The sequence below is a fragment of the Vidua macroura genome, chromosome 2, assembly GCF_024509145.1.
Source record: "Vidua macroura isolate BioBank_ID:100142 chromosome 2, ASM2450914v1, whole genome shotgun sequence".
Classification (NCBI taxonomy): domain Eukaryota; kingdom Metazoa; phylum Chordata; class Aves; order Passeriformes; family Viduidae; genus Vidua; species Vidua macroura.
The window spans coordinates 28,597,311-28,616,329 of record NC_071572.1 but is presented as its reverse complement, the minus strand read 5'-3'; the positions used below and the strand labels follow the sequence as shown (position 1 = coordinate 28,616,329).

The window sequence follows — 19,019 nt, the reverse complement described above, 5'->3', positions numbered from 1 at the left end:
GCGGAGCGCTAGCAGGTGAACCCCGCGCCCCGGCGCCCCGGCGAGGCTGGGAAGGCGGCGGCGGCGGCGGCGGCGCGGGCGGCGGCCCCGGCAGCGGCCCCGGCAGCGCCGGGCAAGGGCGCTCGCGGCGGGCGCCCGGCAGCCGGCGGCGGCGGCGCAGCGGCGTCTGCGGCGCGGCGGGGGCGAGCGGCGGGCGGCGGGCGCGGGATGGCCGCGGCCACCTCTAACCCCTACCTCCCCGGCAACGGCATCCTGGCGGCCGGCTCCATCGTCCACGCGGACTCGGGCGGCGGCGGCGGCGGCGGCGGCGGCGGCATGCAGCCGGGGAGCGTGGCCGTCACCTCGGTGGCGGGCGGCTACCGCGGCGACCCGGCGGCCAAGATGGTCCAGAGCGACTTCATGCCGGGCGCCATGGCCGCCAGCAACGGCGGCCATATGCTGAGCCATGCCCACCAGTGGGTGACAGCCCTGCCCCACGCCGCCGCCGCCGCCGCCGCCGCCGCCGCCGCTGCCGCCGAAGCGGGCTCGCCCTGGTCCGGCAGCCCCGTGGGCATGACGGGCAGCCCCCAGCAGCCGCCGCCGCCGCCCGACGTCAAGGGCAGCGGCGGACGCGACGACCTGCACTCGGGCGCGGCGCTGCACCACCGGCCGCCCCACCTGGGCCCCCCGCACCAGGGGCACCCGGCGGCCTGGGGGGCGGCGGCGGCCGCCCACCTACCCTCCATGGCCGGCGGGCAGCAGCAGCAGCAGTCGCTCCTCTACTCGCAGCCCGGGGGTTTCACGGTGAACGGCATGTTGAGCCCCCCCCCCGGCGGTCAGAGCCTGGTGCACCCGGGGCTCGTGCGCGGCGAGACGCCGGAGCTGGGCGAGCACCCCGGGCATCACCACCACCACCACCACCAGCACCCCGGGCACCACCCGCCGCACCACGGCGGCGTCAACAGCCACGACCCGCACTCGGACGAGGACACGCCGACCTCCGACGACCTGGAGCAGTTCGCCAAGCAGTTCAAGCAGCGGCGGATTAAGCTGGGCTTCACCCAGGCCGACGTGGGGCTGGCGCTGGGCACCCTCTACGGCAACGTCTTCTCGCAAACCACCATCTGCCGCTTCGAGGCCCTGCAGCTCAGCTTCAAGAACATGTGCAAGCTGAAGCCTTTGTTGAACAAGTGGCTGGAGGAAGCCGACTCTTCCACGGGCAGTCCCACCAGCATCGACAAGATCGCCGCCCAGGGCAGGAAGAGGAAGAAGCGGACCTCCATCGAGGTGAGTGTCAAGGGGGCCTTGGAGAGCCACTTTCTGAAATGCCCCAAGCCCTCCGCCCAGGAGATTACGAACCTAGCGGACAGCCTGCAGCTGGAGAAGGAGGTGGTCAGGGTTTGGTTTTGCAATCGGAGGCAGAAAGAGAAACGGATGACCCCCCCGGGGATCCAGCAGCAGACCCCCGACGATGTCTACTCCCAGGTCGGCACCGTCAACTCCGACACGCCGCCCCCTCACCACGGACTGCAGACCAGCGTGCAGTGAGGGGCACCGCGGGCGGGCCGGGCAGCGCGGGCCAGGCCGGGCCGGGCACCGCCGCCGGCACCGCCACCGGCTCCGGCACCGCCGCGCACAGCCGCACGCTCACACAGACACACACGCGCGCACACACACACACACACACACACACACGATCCAGGCTCGTTCAGACTGCTTGTGTTTATATATATATGGATATATGCGTGCATCTATATATATATAAGATCGATACCAATAGGGAGCGGTGGAGAAGGTCGATCCGAGCGAGAGCGTTTAGACCGTGTTGGGAAAACGGGGTGGAGATGCATAATGCACCAAAACTGCAGATGTGCCGGGGGGTTGGTTGGTTGGTTGTGGGAAAAGGGCTTGGGGGGTGGGCTTGGGCTTTTTTAATTTTATTTTTGTTTTTATTTTTCTCCAAATTATTCCCTTCTCGCAGTAAGGAACACCACTGTCTGCGCTTCTTCTCTCCCCTCCTCCTCTCCCCCCCCCCCCCCCCGCACTCTTTCCCCCATCCCCAAAAGGGCTCTCTTCTATGAATCACAGAAACTTTTTTTCGCCTTTCTCTCTCCCTCTTTTTAATTTTTTTTTTTCAATGGGAGCAGTCAAAAAAAGGGAAGCAGAAGAAAAAATAATCCGGTTAATCAGAGAGTGACTGCTGCATTCTAGCACCCTGTTTTTCTTGGCCAAACCGTAGAATTTTGGTGCAAGGCAGATATCCACTCTGAAAACATATATATCTATATATCTATATATTCTGCAAAATGAAAGGGTCCACTTTTTCCAGGAAAAAAATATGCACACAGCACTAAAAACAAGCAGGCTGAATAGGGAAGCAAATACATATATATATATTTATCTATATATATAGGTATAGCTATAGAACAAAAATATGGAAGTAAATGCCCGCACGCGGAGAAAACTGACCCTGAAGAGAAAGGGGGGAGGGACAGACGCCAGGGGGAGGGTGAGAGAAGGAGAGGTTGTTGGTCCCTAAAGTTCGAGCTCTGTAGAAGGACTTTGCATGAATTAAAGGAACCAGGGAAAGAAAGGGAAATAATTTAGGGCTGTCAAAGTCCTGCTCCTGACGGCTGCCAATCATCATGGAAGAGTCATAAAAAATCCACTGCTAATATTTTTTTTATTAATATTTTTATTTTTTATTTCTGGACTGATTCAGATAAAGGGATTTAGAAGGACTGAGCATCTGCAGCTGCACTTATCTGAACTTCTCCTCTCCTAAATCCGTTGCCAACTTTGATTGAATGGGTGCTGTGGATGTGATTATATAATACTGCCATTTCCAAGCAGTGTTTTTGGTAGGTTTTAATAAACAGACTTTTCAAAAAGACGGCAATATAGAATTGTTAGATCCGTTGTTGATCTAAAAAAAAAAAAAAAAAATTTGCTTTATATTTTCATTAAATGACTTCTTTTAATATTTTATTCAGAATACCTATGAACTGCTGCAAAACGGTAATTTATTTTTTCCCCAGATCTTGTATTACGTGTTTTTTTCAGACGAGCACAAATCAAAATGAAATGAAAATATGGACAGTTGTTAGGTAATAAGGGTATCTTTTGATGTGATAATTTGATTGTAATTTAATTTGAGTAGTGATTCCGTAAGAGCTGATTGAGAAAATAAATTTGTTAGAATGAAATAGTCTGTGTCTGATGCATAAACACTGTGTCGAAAAACAAACAAACAAAAAAGTTCTCTGAAGGGACATACTGCTAAAGTGAGAGAAATACCGAGGGTCCGACCTGCCGGCTGCACGGCTCGTGCTCCCCGGCAGTGCCCCCGCCTCACCCTTGCTGCTGCTTGCCCGGCGCGGGGCTCTCCCCCTGCCCGCCTCTCCGCCGAGCCCGAGTGTCCGCGGTCCCTTCCATCAGCCCCGGGGACCCTGTGTCACCGGGAAGAACGGCGAGATTAGAGCTCACCAAATGCCACCTTCTCCCCGAAAGGGCTGTGGCGCCTCGGTTTAGGCTGGCACTCGGGCGCGGGCGGTACCTGAGCGCATCCTCAGGTCCCGTGTGGCCGGTGCTAAGAGGGATGTTTCCAAAAGTTCAGTCTTGTTTCCTCTCTTTCCAAACTGAGGCTAGACGGGGGGGGAGGTGCGGGGGGAGGGGGGGGAGGCAAAGAGGGAGAAGGGGGGCTGAGCTATAATTTATTTTGACTCATTTTATGTTATGTATTAATATTTGTATTTAATTTATCTTTATAATTTTAAAGGATTTTTTTTCTGATCGAATATATAGAATAATACTTTCAACATCCCACGTGCGGTCTGCCTAGTTCACCGTTTCTGTTGTTGCTGTTGCTGTGGCTGTTGTTGTTGTTTTAAGGTTTTTCTATGGGGTGTGAAGTGGTGTAGTCTAGTTTTCTCCTCCACTTTGCCATAGCGCTGCCATGCCTTCTTTGCAAACACACGCGCGTGTCAGTAACGGTGGAGATAGCAATAGATGCACTAGCTGACCTGTCATATTTATCCACTAGAATTTATTGTAATGTAGGGACAAGTGAATGACCACCTCAACTCTCTTCATTTTGCAGCGGGGAGGTTGTGGGAAGTAGAGAGCTGCATCTAATGCGTCCACTCGCCCCCATTGATAGTCTGCTGGAGAATAAGATTTTCTTTTATGATCCAGCTCGTCTGTGGCTCCTTTCACCTTCCTCTTCCTCCCCTCCTCCGCGCCCCCTCCCTCCTGCCTTGCTTCTCTACGTGCTGTTGAGGCAGGGGTTAAACCCCCAGAAAACTGCTGTAGGAACAACAACCATTTCTTCCTTTCAGATAGGCCTCGTGTAAGTCCATAAATCAAAGCCAACCTGGGAGCCGCGCACCGGGATGCATTATTTTAACACCAGCTCGTAGTAAATATCACCGTCGGTTTGATTTGTGAAATCCGAAAGGCCCTACTGACACGGAGGAAATAAGGGGGGGGTGGGGGAAGAAGCCAACCCAACAAAGGGAAGGAGAACCCGAAAGGGTAAAGGACGCTATTTCTTTTGTTCGTTTTAGCAGAAGCTGCTGGCTGATTTTGCAGCTGGGGAGGGAAAAAGGGCCGGGCGGGGGCCGGCGTGCAGGCGGCCCGGCCGGGCTCCCCTCCGGGGGCCGGGTACCACTGACACGTGAGGTGGGATCCTGTTTTCACACACGAAGGGGAGCAGTTGTATTACCCGCGGAGAAAGTCTATTTAAATTTCGGAGCGGTATTTGGTTACTCGATTTGGATGGCAACAAAGAGCTAACGTTAGGCTTCACGCTGGTTTCTATTAAAAGGCAACCTTTGCGGGTTGCTGCCTCCGAAAAGCTGGGGGTTAGGCTGGAGGAGTAACGTGTGGTCGGAGGGACCGGCAAAATGTGCGCGTTCCGTGGACTTGTTATGCACAAAAAGTGAGGCCATGGGCGCTCCCCCCTCCGCCCCTCCGTCCCCTCCCCCGCCCCCGAGAAACTGAATCCTTTGAATGTATTTAGGAATTTCAGGGTTGTGAGTCTCTGAGATAGCAAGAGGTAGATAATAAGTGAGAGGGTTTGCGCTAAGGGTTATATTGTTACACGTGTAAATAATGAAAATATTGTTATATATCGCCAGATCTCTTAATGAATTTAGTAATTGTATTCATTTATAATATCAGTGTTCTGTGCTTGGTAATAGAGTCAGCATCGTTTTCCTTACTCTATTTTTAAATTATTATTTCTTTTTATTTCCCTTGCCTAAAGGAAAGCCAAATGTTTTACAAAGTTATGTTTGATCAGACTGGGTAATCCCGAGATGTGATTATTTATAGTTTACATTTTCATATCCTGCGGTCCTCTATTACGCCCCAGTCTTCTCACTCACATCCCATCCTTCCCCCGTCGACTCTCTACACAATAAATCATTTTCAGGTGTATTTAAAATAGTCATGTCACTGCTGTTGGTCTGCGTATATTCCGAAATTTAGCAGAAAGGTCTACTTTGGTTTAAAAACGCAGCAGTTCCTATCAGAAAGTGATCTTTACAGAATCCTTATGCTTTAATGTAGTTATTCGTGTTTGCACATTACAATGCTCATAACTTGTTTTGTATGAACGGTTTTAAATGGAACGTTTAGAGAATAATTGGTTCTAATATGAAATGCAGTATATACTATTGATAATTTTATCAATGAGTGTACTATTTTAAATAACTTTAACAATTAAATTTGGGTTTTTTAAATTATATATTTGTAAAATATTTATCCTGTTGAAAGCAACAATACATTGTTGTATTTATTCGTTTATTTTTGTAATAAATGATCAACATCTTCAAGCTACAGCAAAATCGATACTTCTATATATTTATACAGGGATACCTTTCTGAAGGGCAGAGATGCACATTCCGATTTGGAAGCGATTGTAGAGATTACCTCTGTAACTGGCAAGCTGCAGGACAAACTGTAGGCGTGGGCTTCTTCGCCACATGTACTTTAGTTTGCTTAAGTTCCAGGGTAATTAATCAAACTCTAAAAGGGGCGCAACAAGTCCCGACCTCGGAGGCAGGCGTGGGGCGAGCGCTTGAGGACAGGGATTCATTTTGCTAATGCCAGGGTTGACCAGAAGCTTGGTCGCCTCTGGCGAGAGGAATGGGTGGCTGGATGGAGCGATCGGATGAGATGCAGGGAGGTGGTTATTGCCCCATCGGTGTTTTCAGTTGCAGTTTGGCATAATGGAGCGGGCGCAGCCTTCAATAGGCGGCGGAGCGAGGGGAGAGGAGGGCGGCGAGCGGCCCCGCGGTGTCAATGACACAGCAGTAGGGAGTTCTTTGGTTGAGAGGCTTTGGCGACACAAAAAGCTAAGGGGTGAAGGCCGAACGGGGGAAGGCTCGTCGCCCATCCCGTCCTGCCCGACACCAAAGGAGCAGACGGGTTCGCAGTGGTGCCCACGGGGCCTCGCCCTCGGGGCTGCCACGGGACTCGCGTCCCCCTCACCCCTCTCCAGCCGGGGTGTCTGCGGCGGGGCCCGGGCCGTGCCACGCGTCGGGAAACGGTGGTGCCGCGTTCCTCTACCCGTGGAAGGCTGGGCCGCGGCAGCGCCGACGGGGCGGCTGCTGCTGCCCGTCTGCCCTCCGTCCCCGGCGGGCCGTCCCGGGGCGGCGGGCGGCCCGGGGGAGTCGGCGGCGGGCGGCGCGGTGCCGCGGCGGCAGCTGCCGCGGGTCCCACAAGTTGTTTTCCTCGTGGCGACCATTCAGCAAAACGCAGGATCCTTTCTCCAAGATTTAAATTTCGCGGATGAATTACCATACAGCGGTTGCTTAGCAACTAAATTCAAGCCGGGCTAAGAATATGCAAGCTTTTTGTATTCTCATTAATAAAAATGCCACTCTGACACAGCAACCTGACTTTGGATCACTGCAACTTCTGTAAAAGCCATAGGAGAATACAAACCGGCTCCTCCATTTAATTACAGATCAGAGTGGCTTGAAATGTGATGTTTTGTTAATCTATCTTCCTAAAAGCGATGTAAAAAATAACGGCTTTTCAAGAGCAGTGGAAAACTACTTTTTTTAATGGAGCTGTCTCCTGGTGCTACTGATGGCTGCAAAGCAAAACCTTTTCTTTGAGTCACACTTTCAAGTAGCATTCCCCCCTTCCGTTTTGAGTTTCCTGAAATTAAAAAAAAAAAAAAAAAAATTAAGACATTTGGAGCCACAAGGGAAAAAAATAAAAATAAATAAGCTGCAGCCGATTAGCGCATTAGAGAGGAGAGCATTGCTCAGGAAAGGGAAGAGGGCATTAAAAATGTCAAGGTGCAGCCCCTGCCACGCACAGACCCACGATGAGGGGTGCAGTCTGTCCTTGCTCTGAAACAGGAGTCTCTTCTGCAGAAATGGCTCTCTTTGGCATAAAGTGCGTGGGCACATCGGCTGCGGAGGGCGGGGGAAAAGCCTTCAGGGACACCTTGTTGAATGTTTCTCTCCAAAATTTATTTCCCCCTTCTGCTAACATTTACTTTATATTGCTTTTAGATCGGCAGTGATAAGATCTTGGCGTTAGATTCTGGCATCTTACACCCAATCTCATATATATGGGAGAATGACCTCATCAGAGGAGGACTGTGTGTATAGATAGAATAATTTAAACATAGACTAGACACCTACATATGAATCTATATATAAAGACGTGTGTGTATTTTTTATATATATATATATATATATATATATATTTGTGTATTTGTGTGTGTGTGTGCCTTTAGCAGTACCAAAAAACTTCCATGCCAGCCCCGCAGACCCCAGGCAGGGCTGCTGTCCCCGCTCAGCGTTAGGAGGGAGGGCGGCCCCCTCCGCGGGGCAGCGAGGTGAGCCCCGGGGCAGCGCTGCACGCAGGGTGCCGGCAGCCAGGGCTGGGGCTGCCTCTCCCTGCCAGCCACCGCCGTTGTGTGGCGGGAGGGCACTGGCTGCCGGGGACGCTGGGCTCTTTTGCTGATGGCTGGGAGTTTGGGTTGTGGTGATTTTTTAGCGACGAAGAGTTAAATCCAAACTTTCTCACCCTTGTCGGCCCCCCCCCCCCCCCCCCCCCCCGATATTGTTAAAATTGAGCCTGAATTGTATAAACCCCAAGCCACGTTAAAAGTTCAGACATGTGGGGTTTTTCTCTCCGTCGGGGCTTGTCCGCAGGAGGTGGAAGGGATCTTGGAGGTCTGTCCGAGCTGTGCAGGTCACTGAGGAATCAGGGGTTCTCCCCCTTCCCTCCGCCCCGCTTCTCTCTTTCTCTTTTAAGGTTTTCTTTTCTCCCTTTTTCTCCCTTTCGACTTGAAGGGGGGCAGTCGAAGTGGGCAGGCATTTTCCAAATGTGAGCTTGTGATGGAGGGAGCTCTCTCTCTTAGCAGGATTGAGTCTGTACTCGCTTTAAAACGTAGAACACCAGAAAAAAAAATCCCATATAACAAATACTAAGGGAAGAAAGGCAGTGAAGTGAGAACCTGTGAAGACTAGAGTCCCCCTGAAACTCAGGCTCACCCAAAGCTTTAGCAGTGTGTTTTGCTTCTCTCCCCAACATTATAGGATGAGCATCACAAGGCTATAGCACAAATAATCAGGTTCCATTCCATTTTGCATCACTCTCTAACAAAGTTGAGATTAAAAGCCAAAATTCGAGCACAGCCCTTACAGAGCTGTTGAATAGTGCCAGTACATATGTTTCCCACTCACATTTTGAAAACTGTACCTTAAAACATAGGCTTGTTTCTGATAGCTTGCATTTTTTCAACTGCAAGGGGGGAAAAGCTAAACAGAACTTTTATGAATTGTTCCTATTGCGCCCATCCATGGGTGAAAGGACAGCATTACATCTGCTCTGTACCTCCAACATAAACAGGGAAAGTTTAGCAAGACAAGTTCACTGTCATACCATAATGGAGATCTTTATTTTAAACCTGGGACAGTTCAAACCAGTTTGACACTAGTATTGAGCACCACAAAGTATGTGGTTTGGAACAAACTTTCCTTCACATAGTGTGAAGTGGATTGTCAGGCTTGATGCCAGATGCTTGGTTACTTCACGTGTCCCTTCGCTGCCTCTCTTGCAAGGCACAGGATACAGAGGAGAGTTTCCATCTGCAGGGACAGTGCTTTCATATCAGACCACTGTGCCGTGCCCTCCAAAGTATGGAGTCTTAGCAGAACTATTTCTTTCTCGAAAGGATCCTAAGATGAGAAGGGGAAAATGGATTAGAAGGGGGGAACCAGCTGGGGACTGTTACTCTCCCTGGTAGTAGGCCTGCTCTTAAAACACAATGTCAAGGCACTGCGATACTCATGTGAAATGCCAAAGACAGATGCTATTTCTTACTGAGGTCCACACTGAGTGGAGAAAGTCAAAGGCTTGTTGACTATCTTGAGTTTGGGGCCATTCTTTCAAACTGAAATGATCTTGAAAAGCAGGGACTGGCTAATGGGCAACCGTGTATGTCTGCTATATTTATGCATCAAGCCGAAATTTAAACAACTTGAGGGAATGTGGGCTGTATAAACATTTTATATATAGTAACCTTTTTGTTATTAGTTTTGGAAATACTTGGAGCTACTTCCCTGCCACCACTCCATACAGCTGACTAGACAGCATTCAGTCCACACTACAGTCAAACAGGAACTGTGTGCTCAACAACTCCAGGTCCCATTTTCAACTCGAGTACTAATGTACACCTGGAGCTGGTCGCATAAACCCAGATAGCCTGATGTATGCAGACATTTTCACCAAGCAGGAAGATAAAATACAAAAACTACCTGCATGACTGTAGAGTTTTGGACTGGAAGGTCTGCTGAACAGGTTGGCTTGGTTGTTTGGATTTTTCCCCCCTCTGTGTGAGTACTCATGAGGATCCTCTGAAGCTGAGATTGGGCTCATCTCTTCACCTCCCCTCCACATTCAAAACATTACAAATATTTACCAAGTACAAAAGATATGAGAAGTACTGGGCATTGATCATTATTATATCCCTTCACTGACAGAAAATGGGCCCAGGATAGGAGAGATGAAATTAATCTTCCTAGAAAAAAAAATTAAAAAAGAGTTGATAAAGAATTCTTTGAGAATAACATAAATTTCTTTCATCACCTGGAGCCCTCATTCAAAACAGGGGTCTGTCTGCTTGACTGGGACATTTTTCAGAGAAATCTAGTAGATATTTGTTTCAGACTCCACACTAAAGCTACAGATCAAATGTAAGGTACAAATCTCTCCATTTGTTTCTCACTCTCTCACACATATGCATCCACACACAAATGCAAACATGCACTCCTTTCTCAAAATAATAAAACATCCTCTCCCCAGTTCTCTTGCCTTCTCTATTTTATGCAGATCCATACTCAGATGTGTACCAAAATTTTTAACCCAGTTTGCTGAAATTGCCTAGATTGTCGAGAAAATTAGACTAAACAAGGAGCTGTGTGAAATCTTGAACTTTAAATACCATCCGCTACCTCAAGAAGAAGAAAATTAGTCAATAAATACTCAGGTTTCTACTAGTTTTAGATTATCATAATTAAAATAATAATTTTATTAGTTTCTTTAATTTTTTTATCCTGATGAGAATTCCCTCATGCTAATATGTGGGTATTTGAAAATAATGCCATTTCCCTTTTGATTTGATACTAAAGACAGGGTTACAGTGTCTCCCCTACGTGTTATTGCTGTATAGTGATGTGTTTAATTTTATGAACGGTGTGTATGTTTCTATGAATACCAGGCAAGACTACTATATCATTCTCAGTGGCCCAGAAGAGGCATGTTTTACCTGAAGAACTGGGCTTGGGCTGGTTGCTGCTGTTGTTCTGGGTTTGGGTTTATATTGCCCTGCCTATTCTCTCAAGTCAAAATTAATGCCATACAGCACGGCTGAGGCCAGGGCTGAGTGAGCCCCGTCATTAACAATAGCATAAACAAAGGAAGGGGACCAGTTACCTTGACATTCGATGCCCGCTTTGTTCCCAAGCTTCCAACTGCATCCTGAAGCCCATACAGGGAAGTATTGCCTACGGGAATGAGTAATCCACTCCAGCTATTGTCCCAATCTCCTTGCAAAACAAAACATCACAACCAAAACAAAGATGACAACACACTCCCGCTCCGCAAGGAGTCAGCGAATGGTTTCATCCCTTCCTGCCTTTTCCCCCGCGCTTTCCCTGGCCACTCGTGTTACTGACCTGCTCCCCACAAATGCTGCCCACTGTAGCCCACAGGCGCATCCTAATTTGTGCATGCAGTCCAGCCTCCTATTCCCCCAGTTTTCTGGGGGCATGGGGTTGGAGACACCCCCCTCCTGTACCTGAGCAGCCCGGCCAGATCCCTACCGCGGCCGGGCCGCACTCGGGGAGCTCGGCGTTAGACGGGGCGCCCCGGCAGGGTGGGCTGCCCTCCGGCCGCCCCGGCCGTGCCCGCCCCCGGCCCGTCAGCACGCAGGGATTTTCCCCTGCGGCGGCGTGGCCTGGCCAAGGGACAGCGCGACATCTCCACGCACCGCTGTGGGGATGCGAGGGGCGAACGTGACCCTCAGTGTGTCTGTGTGTATTCCCATTGCCCTTCCAGCTTCTCCTCCCGGACAGGTTTTCTGACCTTGCCCTCCCTGTCTGGGAGCTCCCGCTCCGTAGCCCCCTGTCTTTGGCAGAAAAGCCCGGAGGGGCCGCTCCTGCTCACGCCCAGTCGAAAGAGCCTGCATGGATTGGGAACATCTCTTTCCTCTGACAAATAATTAAGTTCCCCGAACTCAGTTTTCTTCCCCTTCTCCTACAGTCCCATGCTAGCCGTCGGAGCAGAGGGACGGGCAGAAGTCCCCCTAAGTTTGCGAATAGCCTGGTTTGACCCCCTCCTTCCCCTCACGGAGAGAGAGACGGGCCAGACCACGGCAGCGCTGCCGTGGGGCTCGTCCCCGAGCCGTCCCCGCTTCGGAGGCAGGTTTTGCTCCCGCTATGCCTCGGAGGGGAGCCAGTTCAAGCTCCAGGAACCCTGCGCCTTCACTGGGTTCTCCGGGAGAAGATGAAGGTAGTGTAGCCCGAGGTAGAGGGAGGCCTGAGGAGACATTTACATCGATCCTATGCAGCCAAATCCATCCTCGCATTGTGCCTGTGTGGGGGGAGGGGGAGAGGCATACAGCGGGTTGCGAAGGAGGTAGTTTGAACCTAAAGCCCTTGCTTCAAAGGTTAATAGCTCCCTCGTCAAACGCTGCCAAACGCTACTGGGCCGAAGAGAGGGGGAGAAGAGGGGGAAAAAAGAACATCAACATTACTACAAATTTCAAAGCACTGAAAATAGCTCTGAGAAATCCCGAGGATCCGCCGCCGGTCCTTTTTTTTTTCCACCGGGACATAGGCATTAGGAAAAGCATTTCTTGGATGTGCTTGTGAGCAAGGCCAGTGGGAGCTGCGGCTGCCTTTGGGGGGCGAGCCGGGGTGGCGGGGAGGGGGGCTGCGGGCCGGCGCCGCCCCCGCCCACCCCCCCCCCCCACCCCCCCCCATCCCCCGCACCTGCAGCCTCTGGCTGCGCTGGGGACCCTGCTGCTGTCGGGTCTGTGACCATCCCCCCCGGGCCGTGTCGGAGCAAACCCACTCCCAAATTCCTCCCCCCACCCCCGGCCCCTGGGCCGTGTTCCCACCGGGAGCCGCGGCGGCCGGGCAGGGGCCGGCCCCGGCAGCCCTTTATGCGCAGCGGTCAGCAGCCGGCTTGTGGGTTTGCAGCTGCATGCAAATAAATCCCCGGCAATAATCTAATGCGGGTGCTGCCCCGACGACAAAGTGCCGACAAAAAACGCAAGTGCTTTTGTTTGGTTTTTACCACCTCGGTCCCGCATCCAAGGAAAATAAATAAAACTAGGGACGAAGAGGCAGAAAGTTGGTTAATATGGGTGTTTCATCCAACGAAGCCTGCTTTTGTGATATACGAAAACCGAAGATTTGTATCCTGCACCTCTGCGAGACCTGCAACACCACCCATCCCAGCTGGAGAGAACGATTCCCACCCGTGATGAGCAGGAACGAGGTGTCCTGTCTACCCGATTGACCTTAGCTGTTACGTTCACACGTGGAAAACGCATCTCTTCCCACAAATTTCAATTAATTACAGCTGCATTCGACATAGGACGGGGGGGGGGGGGGGGGGGGGGGCGGGTGTGTGTGTGTGTGTGCATAATTTTGTATGCTGTCTTCTATTGCAGGTAAAATGGGGTTTGTTTGTTTTACTTTTCTCCAAGAAAGGTCCATTTGCAGTGGTAGAGTGATTTGGTATTTTCCTTGCTCATCTTAAGCAAAAGCTGAGAGCTGAGTAGAGTCAATGTGATGAAGGGGAATAAAAAAAAAAAAGAAAAAAAAAAGAGAGCGAGGGAGGAAGGGGGAAGTCTTTGAGAAAGAGCTGGAGTGTGAGAGAAGGAAAAAAAAAAAAAAAAAAACAAGCCGCAAAAAAATCCAGCAACACAATTCCAGAGAGGATGGGAGGGAATAGAGTTTCCCAATTGCCTTTCTGCGGACTGACATATAAAAAAGTCACATTGAATGCTGGGGGAAAGCTTTACTTTTGCGAAGTGTAAATCTCTAAGGACAAGTAGTACTTGATGATGCCTGGTGCCGCCCAGGACGGGCTCACCCCCGCGGCGGTCGGAGGCCAAGGGGCAGGCAGGGCAAGGGTGAGGCGCCTAGCCCCGGGGAGAACCTCCAGTTCTCCCTCTCTCCCGCCCCTAACTTTTGTGAAGAGGGGTAGTTATCATTGTGGAAAATCCTGTTTCCCTGGCAAAAGACGTGGAGTTCGTCTCCAGCCCCTCCCCGCCACCAGTTCCCACTGGGGATGTGGGCAGCCGGTGCGCGGCCCCCGGTCCAGCCAGGTCGACCCCAACCATCACCCGGTCCACCTGAGCCAGTGCCCGCTCCGTTTTCGCGCTCCCACGCCTCGTGGAGGAGATGCTCCCCTGCAGCCGCCGTGCTGGGCACACACGGGCCGCCCCTGCGACCAGCTGACCAAACGGGGGCCCTCGGGCCTCCCTTGGCACATCGACCCGGGAGCTTTACCAGGCTTTGCCGGTTGTCTCAACGCCTCTCCCTGGCCTTGCTCGTCCCCAGGTTTCCCCGCTGAGCCGGCCCGGCACCCCTAGCGCCAGGTCTCGCCGGCGGCGGGGCGGCCGGGAAGCGGCACGGCAGAGAATAGCCCTCCCCTTGGCGTCTTGGCCGCCCGTGTGCGCGACCAGGCTTTTCCTGCCCTCGGCCCTGCGGCCGTCCCTCTGGACTCCCTGGCATTCACAGTGCCCGGCCCAGCTGTCGCTTGTCCCCTCGGGGAACTATTTTCTTCTCTTCCCCCGCTTCCCTCTCCCCAGATGCTCCTGGACGCGGGATGCAGTCGCCCCCCCGCGAGAGGACTCTGTGGATCCCTTAGGCCTCGCTGCCCACCGCTGCCTCCTTGTCTTCGCCGCCAACACAAAAGCCCTGACCAAAGCGGCCAAGCAGAGACGGCACAGCAAAGCCCACGCCCGCTGGCCTCCCCGTAATGCGAACTCCTGAGGGAAATCTCCCTGCGGGGCTGCGCTCCTAAATCCTAGACTCTCTTAATCTTTGCAGCTTTTGGTAGGAGAAAGAGGAGTTTGTCACCTAAGTTGCCCCTCTCACCTTTGTGTGACCTGACTCGGGCACCGGGACAACATTCCGCCAGTTTCTGCAACCCAAGAGGAGATCTCTGAGCAAGGGGGCCGGGAAGAGTCTCAGGATCACCCCCTTCGCTACATCCCATGCACAGCCTTCTCGCTTTCGTCTCTGAAACTGTGTTTGACACAGCAGCTGAAACACAATTAATTGTAACTGATTAACATGGATCAGTTTCGCCTCCAAAGCACTCTAAGTCAATTCAACAGCCATAATAATAATTAATTCATTAATAAGTACTATTGGTGCTTCATCACTAATGCCAAGAAAAGTTTCCCTGAAAAGTACAGGTGTCAGGGAGTGTTAAAATGAAAACATTTGCATGCAACTTTTTAACCAGAAGGGAAAGCACTTTGGTTATATTTGGAGACATGTGTCTCACACATTTCCCCCTTTTTTTGTAAACTATGTAAGAATAAACATTACAGCTCTGGGCTTTTAATTTCTCCAGATGGAATCATAAAGTACCTAGTAGATTTTATATATATATATATATATATATGCTATACAATTGAGGACACATGTCTGCTTTTCCCGATGAGGACGGAGAAGCAACTTAATTTGAAGGCATAACTACTGAACCACATTTTGAATAACACACTCGAACAAGTTCACTTTAAAAGGCAGGAAACCACTAAGAGCAGAGCACTGAAAGTTGCTCCTTCCCATTTGAGCTGCAGTGGAAGCTCAGAAGCCTGACCTTCACATACTCTTTGTCGTTTCGCACTCACGTACAGAAGTACACACGCGCGGAAGTGGCAGGGTGCCTAACTGCGGAGGGGGCTTTTCCAAGGCACTCGCATCCTCGGAAGGCTCCCCCGCTCTCTGTAGGCTGAAGAGACAGCCTGGGATCCCACCCCCGGCGCGACGGAGGAGTCCTCTGATCCGCAGGTGACGTGAGAGGTCTCCTCCTGCCCCCCCCCCGGCTAAAGCAAGGGGTCCACTTACCCTCCCGGCGCTCCTCTCCGCTCCTCACACGCACACTTGCGCACCCAGCAAAGCGTTCTCGTGCAGGACAAAAAGACGGAGGAAGTCTGGAAACCTCACTGATCTTAGGGATCCAGGCATGTTGAGGGGGGCAGGAGCCACTAGGCTGGGCGAAAAATAGTAATAATAAAAAATAGTTTTTAATTGGTTTTTAAAATCCAAGGACAATGGGTTTTGTCTTTTTTTTTTTTTTTTGGGGGGGGGGAGGTGCGGAACTGGAGGTGGAGGGAGATGTTGGTGATGGAAATTACCAAAACACCCTACTTATCTCCCTAAACAGGCTCAGTCTCCCTCTTCCGTCTCCTCAGCACCCCTCCCCGCCATCCTCCCATGACTTACATGCGTTTAGAGCAATACAAGGAGTTCCTAACTGAAGCCCTGGCAGAGGGTGCCTTTAAAGTGGGGATGATTTACTCCTCCAGAGCTCGGGTCCCGCGTGTGAGCCTCCAGCCCCGTGTCAGCTGGGCACTGCAGACAAACAGCCTTAAATATGCATAAGGAACAGTTCGTTTTCTTAAAGGAGAACTTACCCCACCGGAAAGTTCAGAGCCCGATGGCAGGCAGGGGAGGAGGGTGCGGCGGTAGCCTCTGCGCCAAGACAGCCCTAACCTTTTAAGGTGATCGCCTACACGCTCAGTGGCAGGGCTGGGGACAACCAGCCGCCTTTCGGCCGGGGACCGTGCGGAGAAGCGTTGACTAGTCGGTCATGGACTTAGTGAGTTGAGGACCAGCAGTTTCATACACCGTTCTATCCCTCCTGTCCTCGGCCGGGGTGGGCGAGGGGCAGAGCCACGCACCTAGGGCAGCCTCGCTCCGGCGGACCCCCGTGGCAGCCACTGATCGGCTGCCCGAAAACTTGCGGGGTTCTACACCGAGGGGAAGAGCGGGACTCCAAACAAGAAAAAAAGTGTTGGGGGGAAAGAGTGGGACTGATCAAACACCCAGCCATCAGAACCCAAGCAGGCTGTGGACATTGCACGAGCACCTTTCTGGAACGAAGTAATGCACGGGAGGGATGAGGTGGGTTTCGCCCAGCTCCCCGGCTGAGAACAGGCCGGCCCCTCCACCCCATTCCTGACAGGATGTTCTCCCGGTAGGAAGGACGGCTCCGCTCGCCCACTTGCCCCCAAGTTTGCTCTGGTGGCTTCCGAAGGCCAAGACCCCGCATACGCCGCGGGGCTGCAGACAACCCCGAGCGTTTCCCGAGGGAAAGGGGCATCCCGACGCTGAGCACCGATTCCCCCAGGCACACCGCGGGGCCGACTCCCCGCGTTTCGGACAATAGAAGGGTTATTTCTTTTATTATTGTTATGATTCTTTTTCCCCCCTCACCTCTGTACACGTGGTTGTAAAGTCTGTAGCGCCATCTAACGGGAGGAGGAGGCCGGGCCGCTCCGCGCCACCCGGCGCAGGGGGAGAGAGGCTGGGGTGGGCAGCGCTCTTGGGAGCGAGAAGGTGCTCCCGCATGAGGAAGGGGCACATCCTGTGCATAAAATCGACCCGAAAAGTGCTTTGTAACCCGGCCGGGGGTTATCCTCCAGGAGCTTCCCCCAGCTTCTGCGGTTTTATGATGTCGTTGTAGCTGTGAAGAGCTACCGCTATTTTTAGGGGTGGGAGGCTCGGCAGGAGGAATGAATAAATTCCAGCAGAGTCTGACAGAGTTGAGGGTGGAAGGAGAGGACCTCTCAGCCCAGCACGTATGACTTTTTTCCTTCTGCAGGGAGGCCAGGGATGGCCCCAGCCAGCTGCGGCATCTTGCAAGTGAACAGGGCCCCATTCTGCTGCTTTAGTACCTTTAGTATCCCAGGAAGCTTTTTGTTTCTAAAATTTTTGACCATATGCTAATTTTTATGGTTAAATTATGACGCTGCCCTTTAGACAGGGCACTTCAGCCATGCCTCTGTTCACATCCAGATGGAGTGCATCTGACTTGGTCACCCCAGTTCTGTTAAGTCACTGCATTAGTTGCAGATTAGTTGTAGATTAGGAGACTGTGCACCCCAGACCTGTGGCATGAGTTGCAAAAAGAAAAAAGAGACTCTCCACAATGTTTGAGCTCATTTAAGGTCACATCCCGTCTCTACAGGTGCTTGACTCACTTCAGGTTTTGCTACCTCTAAGGCTTCAAGTTAGACTTAGAGAATGCAGGTATTTCTGCAGAACAGGATGTAAGTTTTTCTTTAGTTTTTCTTTTCTTATTTCTGCTTCTGCATTTCTTTTACAGGTACAGAAAGTGAGCTAAGTCGTCAAATACACATGCCAATTTTATTGTGTTTACTTAGGTCTTCTGTACATGCATGTTGGCAGGGAGTACCTAAGAAGCACAGAAATCTTTCTGTCCATACCTTAAGTCATGAAATGGTACTGTAGCCTTTGGCTAGCAACAACTGCATTTGCGTGAGCCATTCAAAGTATATTTATTTTTTCAGCCCAGGTTGCCCAATGCCTTTGGATGCCACTTCTGTGTGTGGCAAATCCTGCGTGACTTAGAGGGCCAGGCTAAATTTGTCCAAGTGATTTTGGCAGATTAAGTACCTGAGCTTCACTGACATTGATTGACTCTGAATTGCCACTACTAAGGCCCAGCCCAAAAAGAGAGAGTTTAGGCTACCAAGTGCTGCATGAGATTTTGACTTCCTCCAGACACCAATGGGGAAATAGAGGCTTAACTAGAGTTACCAGTCTAAAATTTTTTTGTATATTCAAGACCTCAGTCTTAAAGCCCACACTGAAATATTCAGATTCTAAGTGCCTCTTTATTTTGGTGTAACATCTGAAATGACATTGATGTCACCTGCATAATTTGGAAATTGCATTCATCCACCTACATTGCCTATGTCTTCTTAACAGAAGAACAACTAATTGTTTTGAAAATCCTAGACCTTAAAATCCAACTCTGAAGTCCCCTGATAGACGGAAACCAACATTTTAGGTGCTCTTTCCTGCTTTATGGTATGGAGCAAAAACTTCCTACACACCAGAAGGAATTTTAAGTAAAAGGTGACCAGAATTTCTAATTGTGCTGTGCCACAGGACACTACATAAACCAGACAATTAAGCAACAGTAACAACTGCTTGATCAATACTCGTCTGCTTGCTCAAATTTTATTGGGTTTTGCATTTTCAGAAATGAAAGTGTGATTCGTAACTCCTGTCCCATGTAATTTTCTGACACCCTATGAGCACCAGCAATTAAAAATAATACAAGTTTATTCCAGTACCAAAATAAGGTTTGTAAATAAAAACTAAACTTCACATGAAAAAAAAATGAAATAACATACCACCTTTGAACTGGTTTTATTGACAAGAAAAGATAATGTGTATAGCAACAGACAGGAATAGATTTTCATTCCTGACTCTGGGAATGCTCCTCTT

General features: G+C 51.0%; 1 protein-coding gene and 1 long non-coding RNA gene across 4 annotated transcripts; one reads left to right on the top strand and one right to left on the bottom strand.

Annotated features, from left to right (window-relative positions):
- Positions 1–207: 207 nt before the first annotated feature.
- Positions 208–3,185, top strand: POU3F3 (POU class 3 homeobox 3). Of its 2 annotated transcripts, XM_053970594.1 has the most exons (2): positions 208–1,266; positions 2,702–3,185. In XM_053970594.1, the coding sequence occupies exons 1-2, from the start codon at positions 208–210 to the stop codon at positions 2,762–2,764; spliced, it is 1,122 nt and encodes a 373-aa protein (XP_053826569.1). In that variant the 3' UTR covers positions 2,765–3,185. The 2 variants fall into 2 exon arrangements, with proteins under 2 accessions (XP_053826569.1, XP_053826568.1); XM_053970593.1 differs by having other exon boundaries at positions 208–3,185.
- Positions 3,186–8,889: 5,704 nt separating this feature from the next.
- LOC128804328 (uncharacterized) lies at positions 8,890–16,087 on the bottom strand. Of its 2 annotated transcripts, XR_008436016.1 has the most exons (6): positions 15,984–16,087; positions 15,606–15,750; positions 14,625–14,792; positions 10,945–11,057; positions 9,932–10,030; positions 8,890–9,188 (listed from the first exon to the last, which is right to left on the bottom strand). It is a non-coding gene; the product is annotated as an uncharacterized LOC128804328 (long non-coding RNA). The 2 variants fall into 2 exon arrangements; XR_008436017.1 differs by lacking the exon at positions 14,625–14,792.
- Between the last annotated feature and the right edge of the window lie 2,932 nt (positions 16,088–19,019).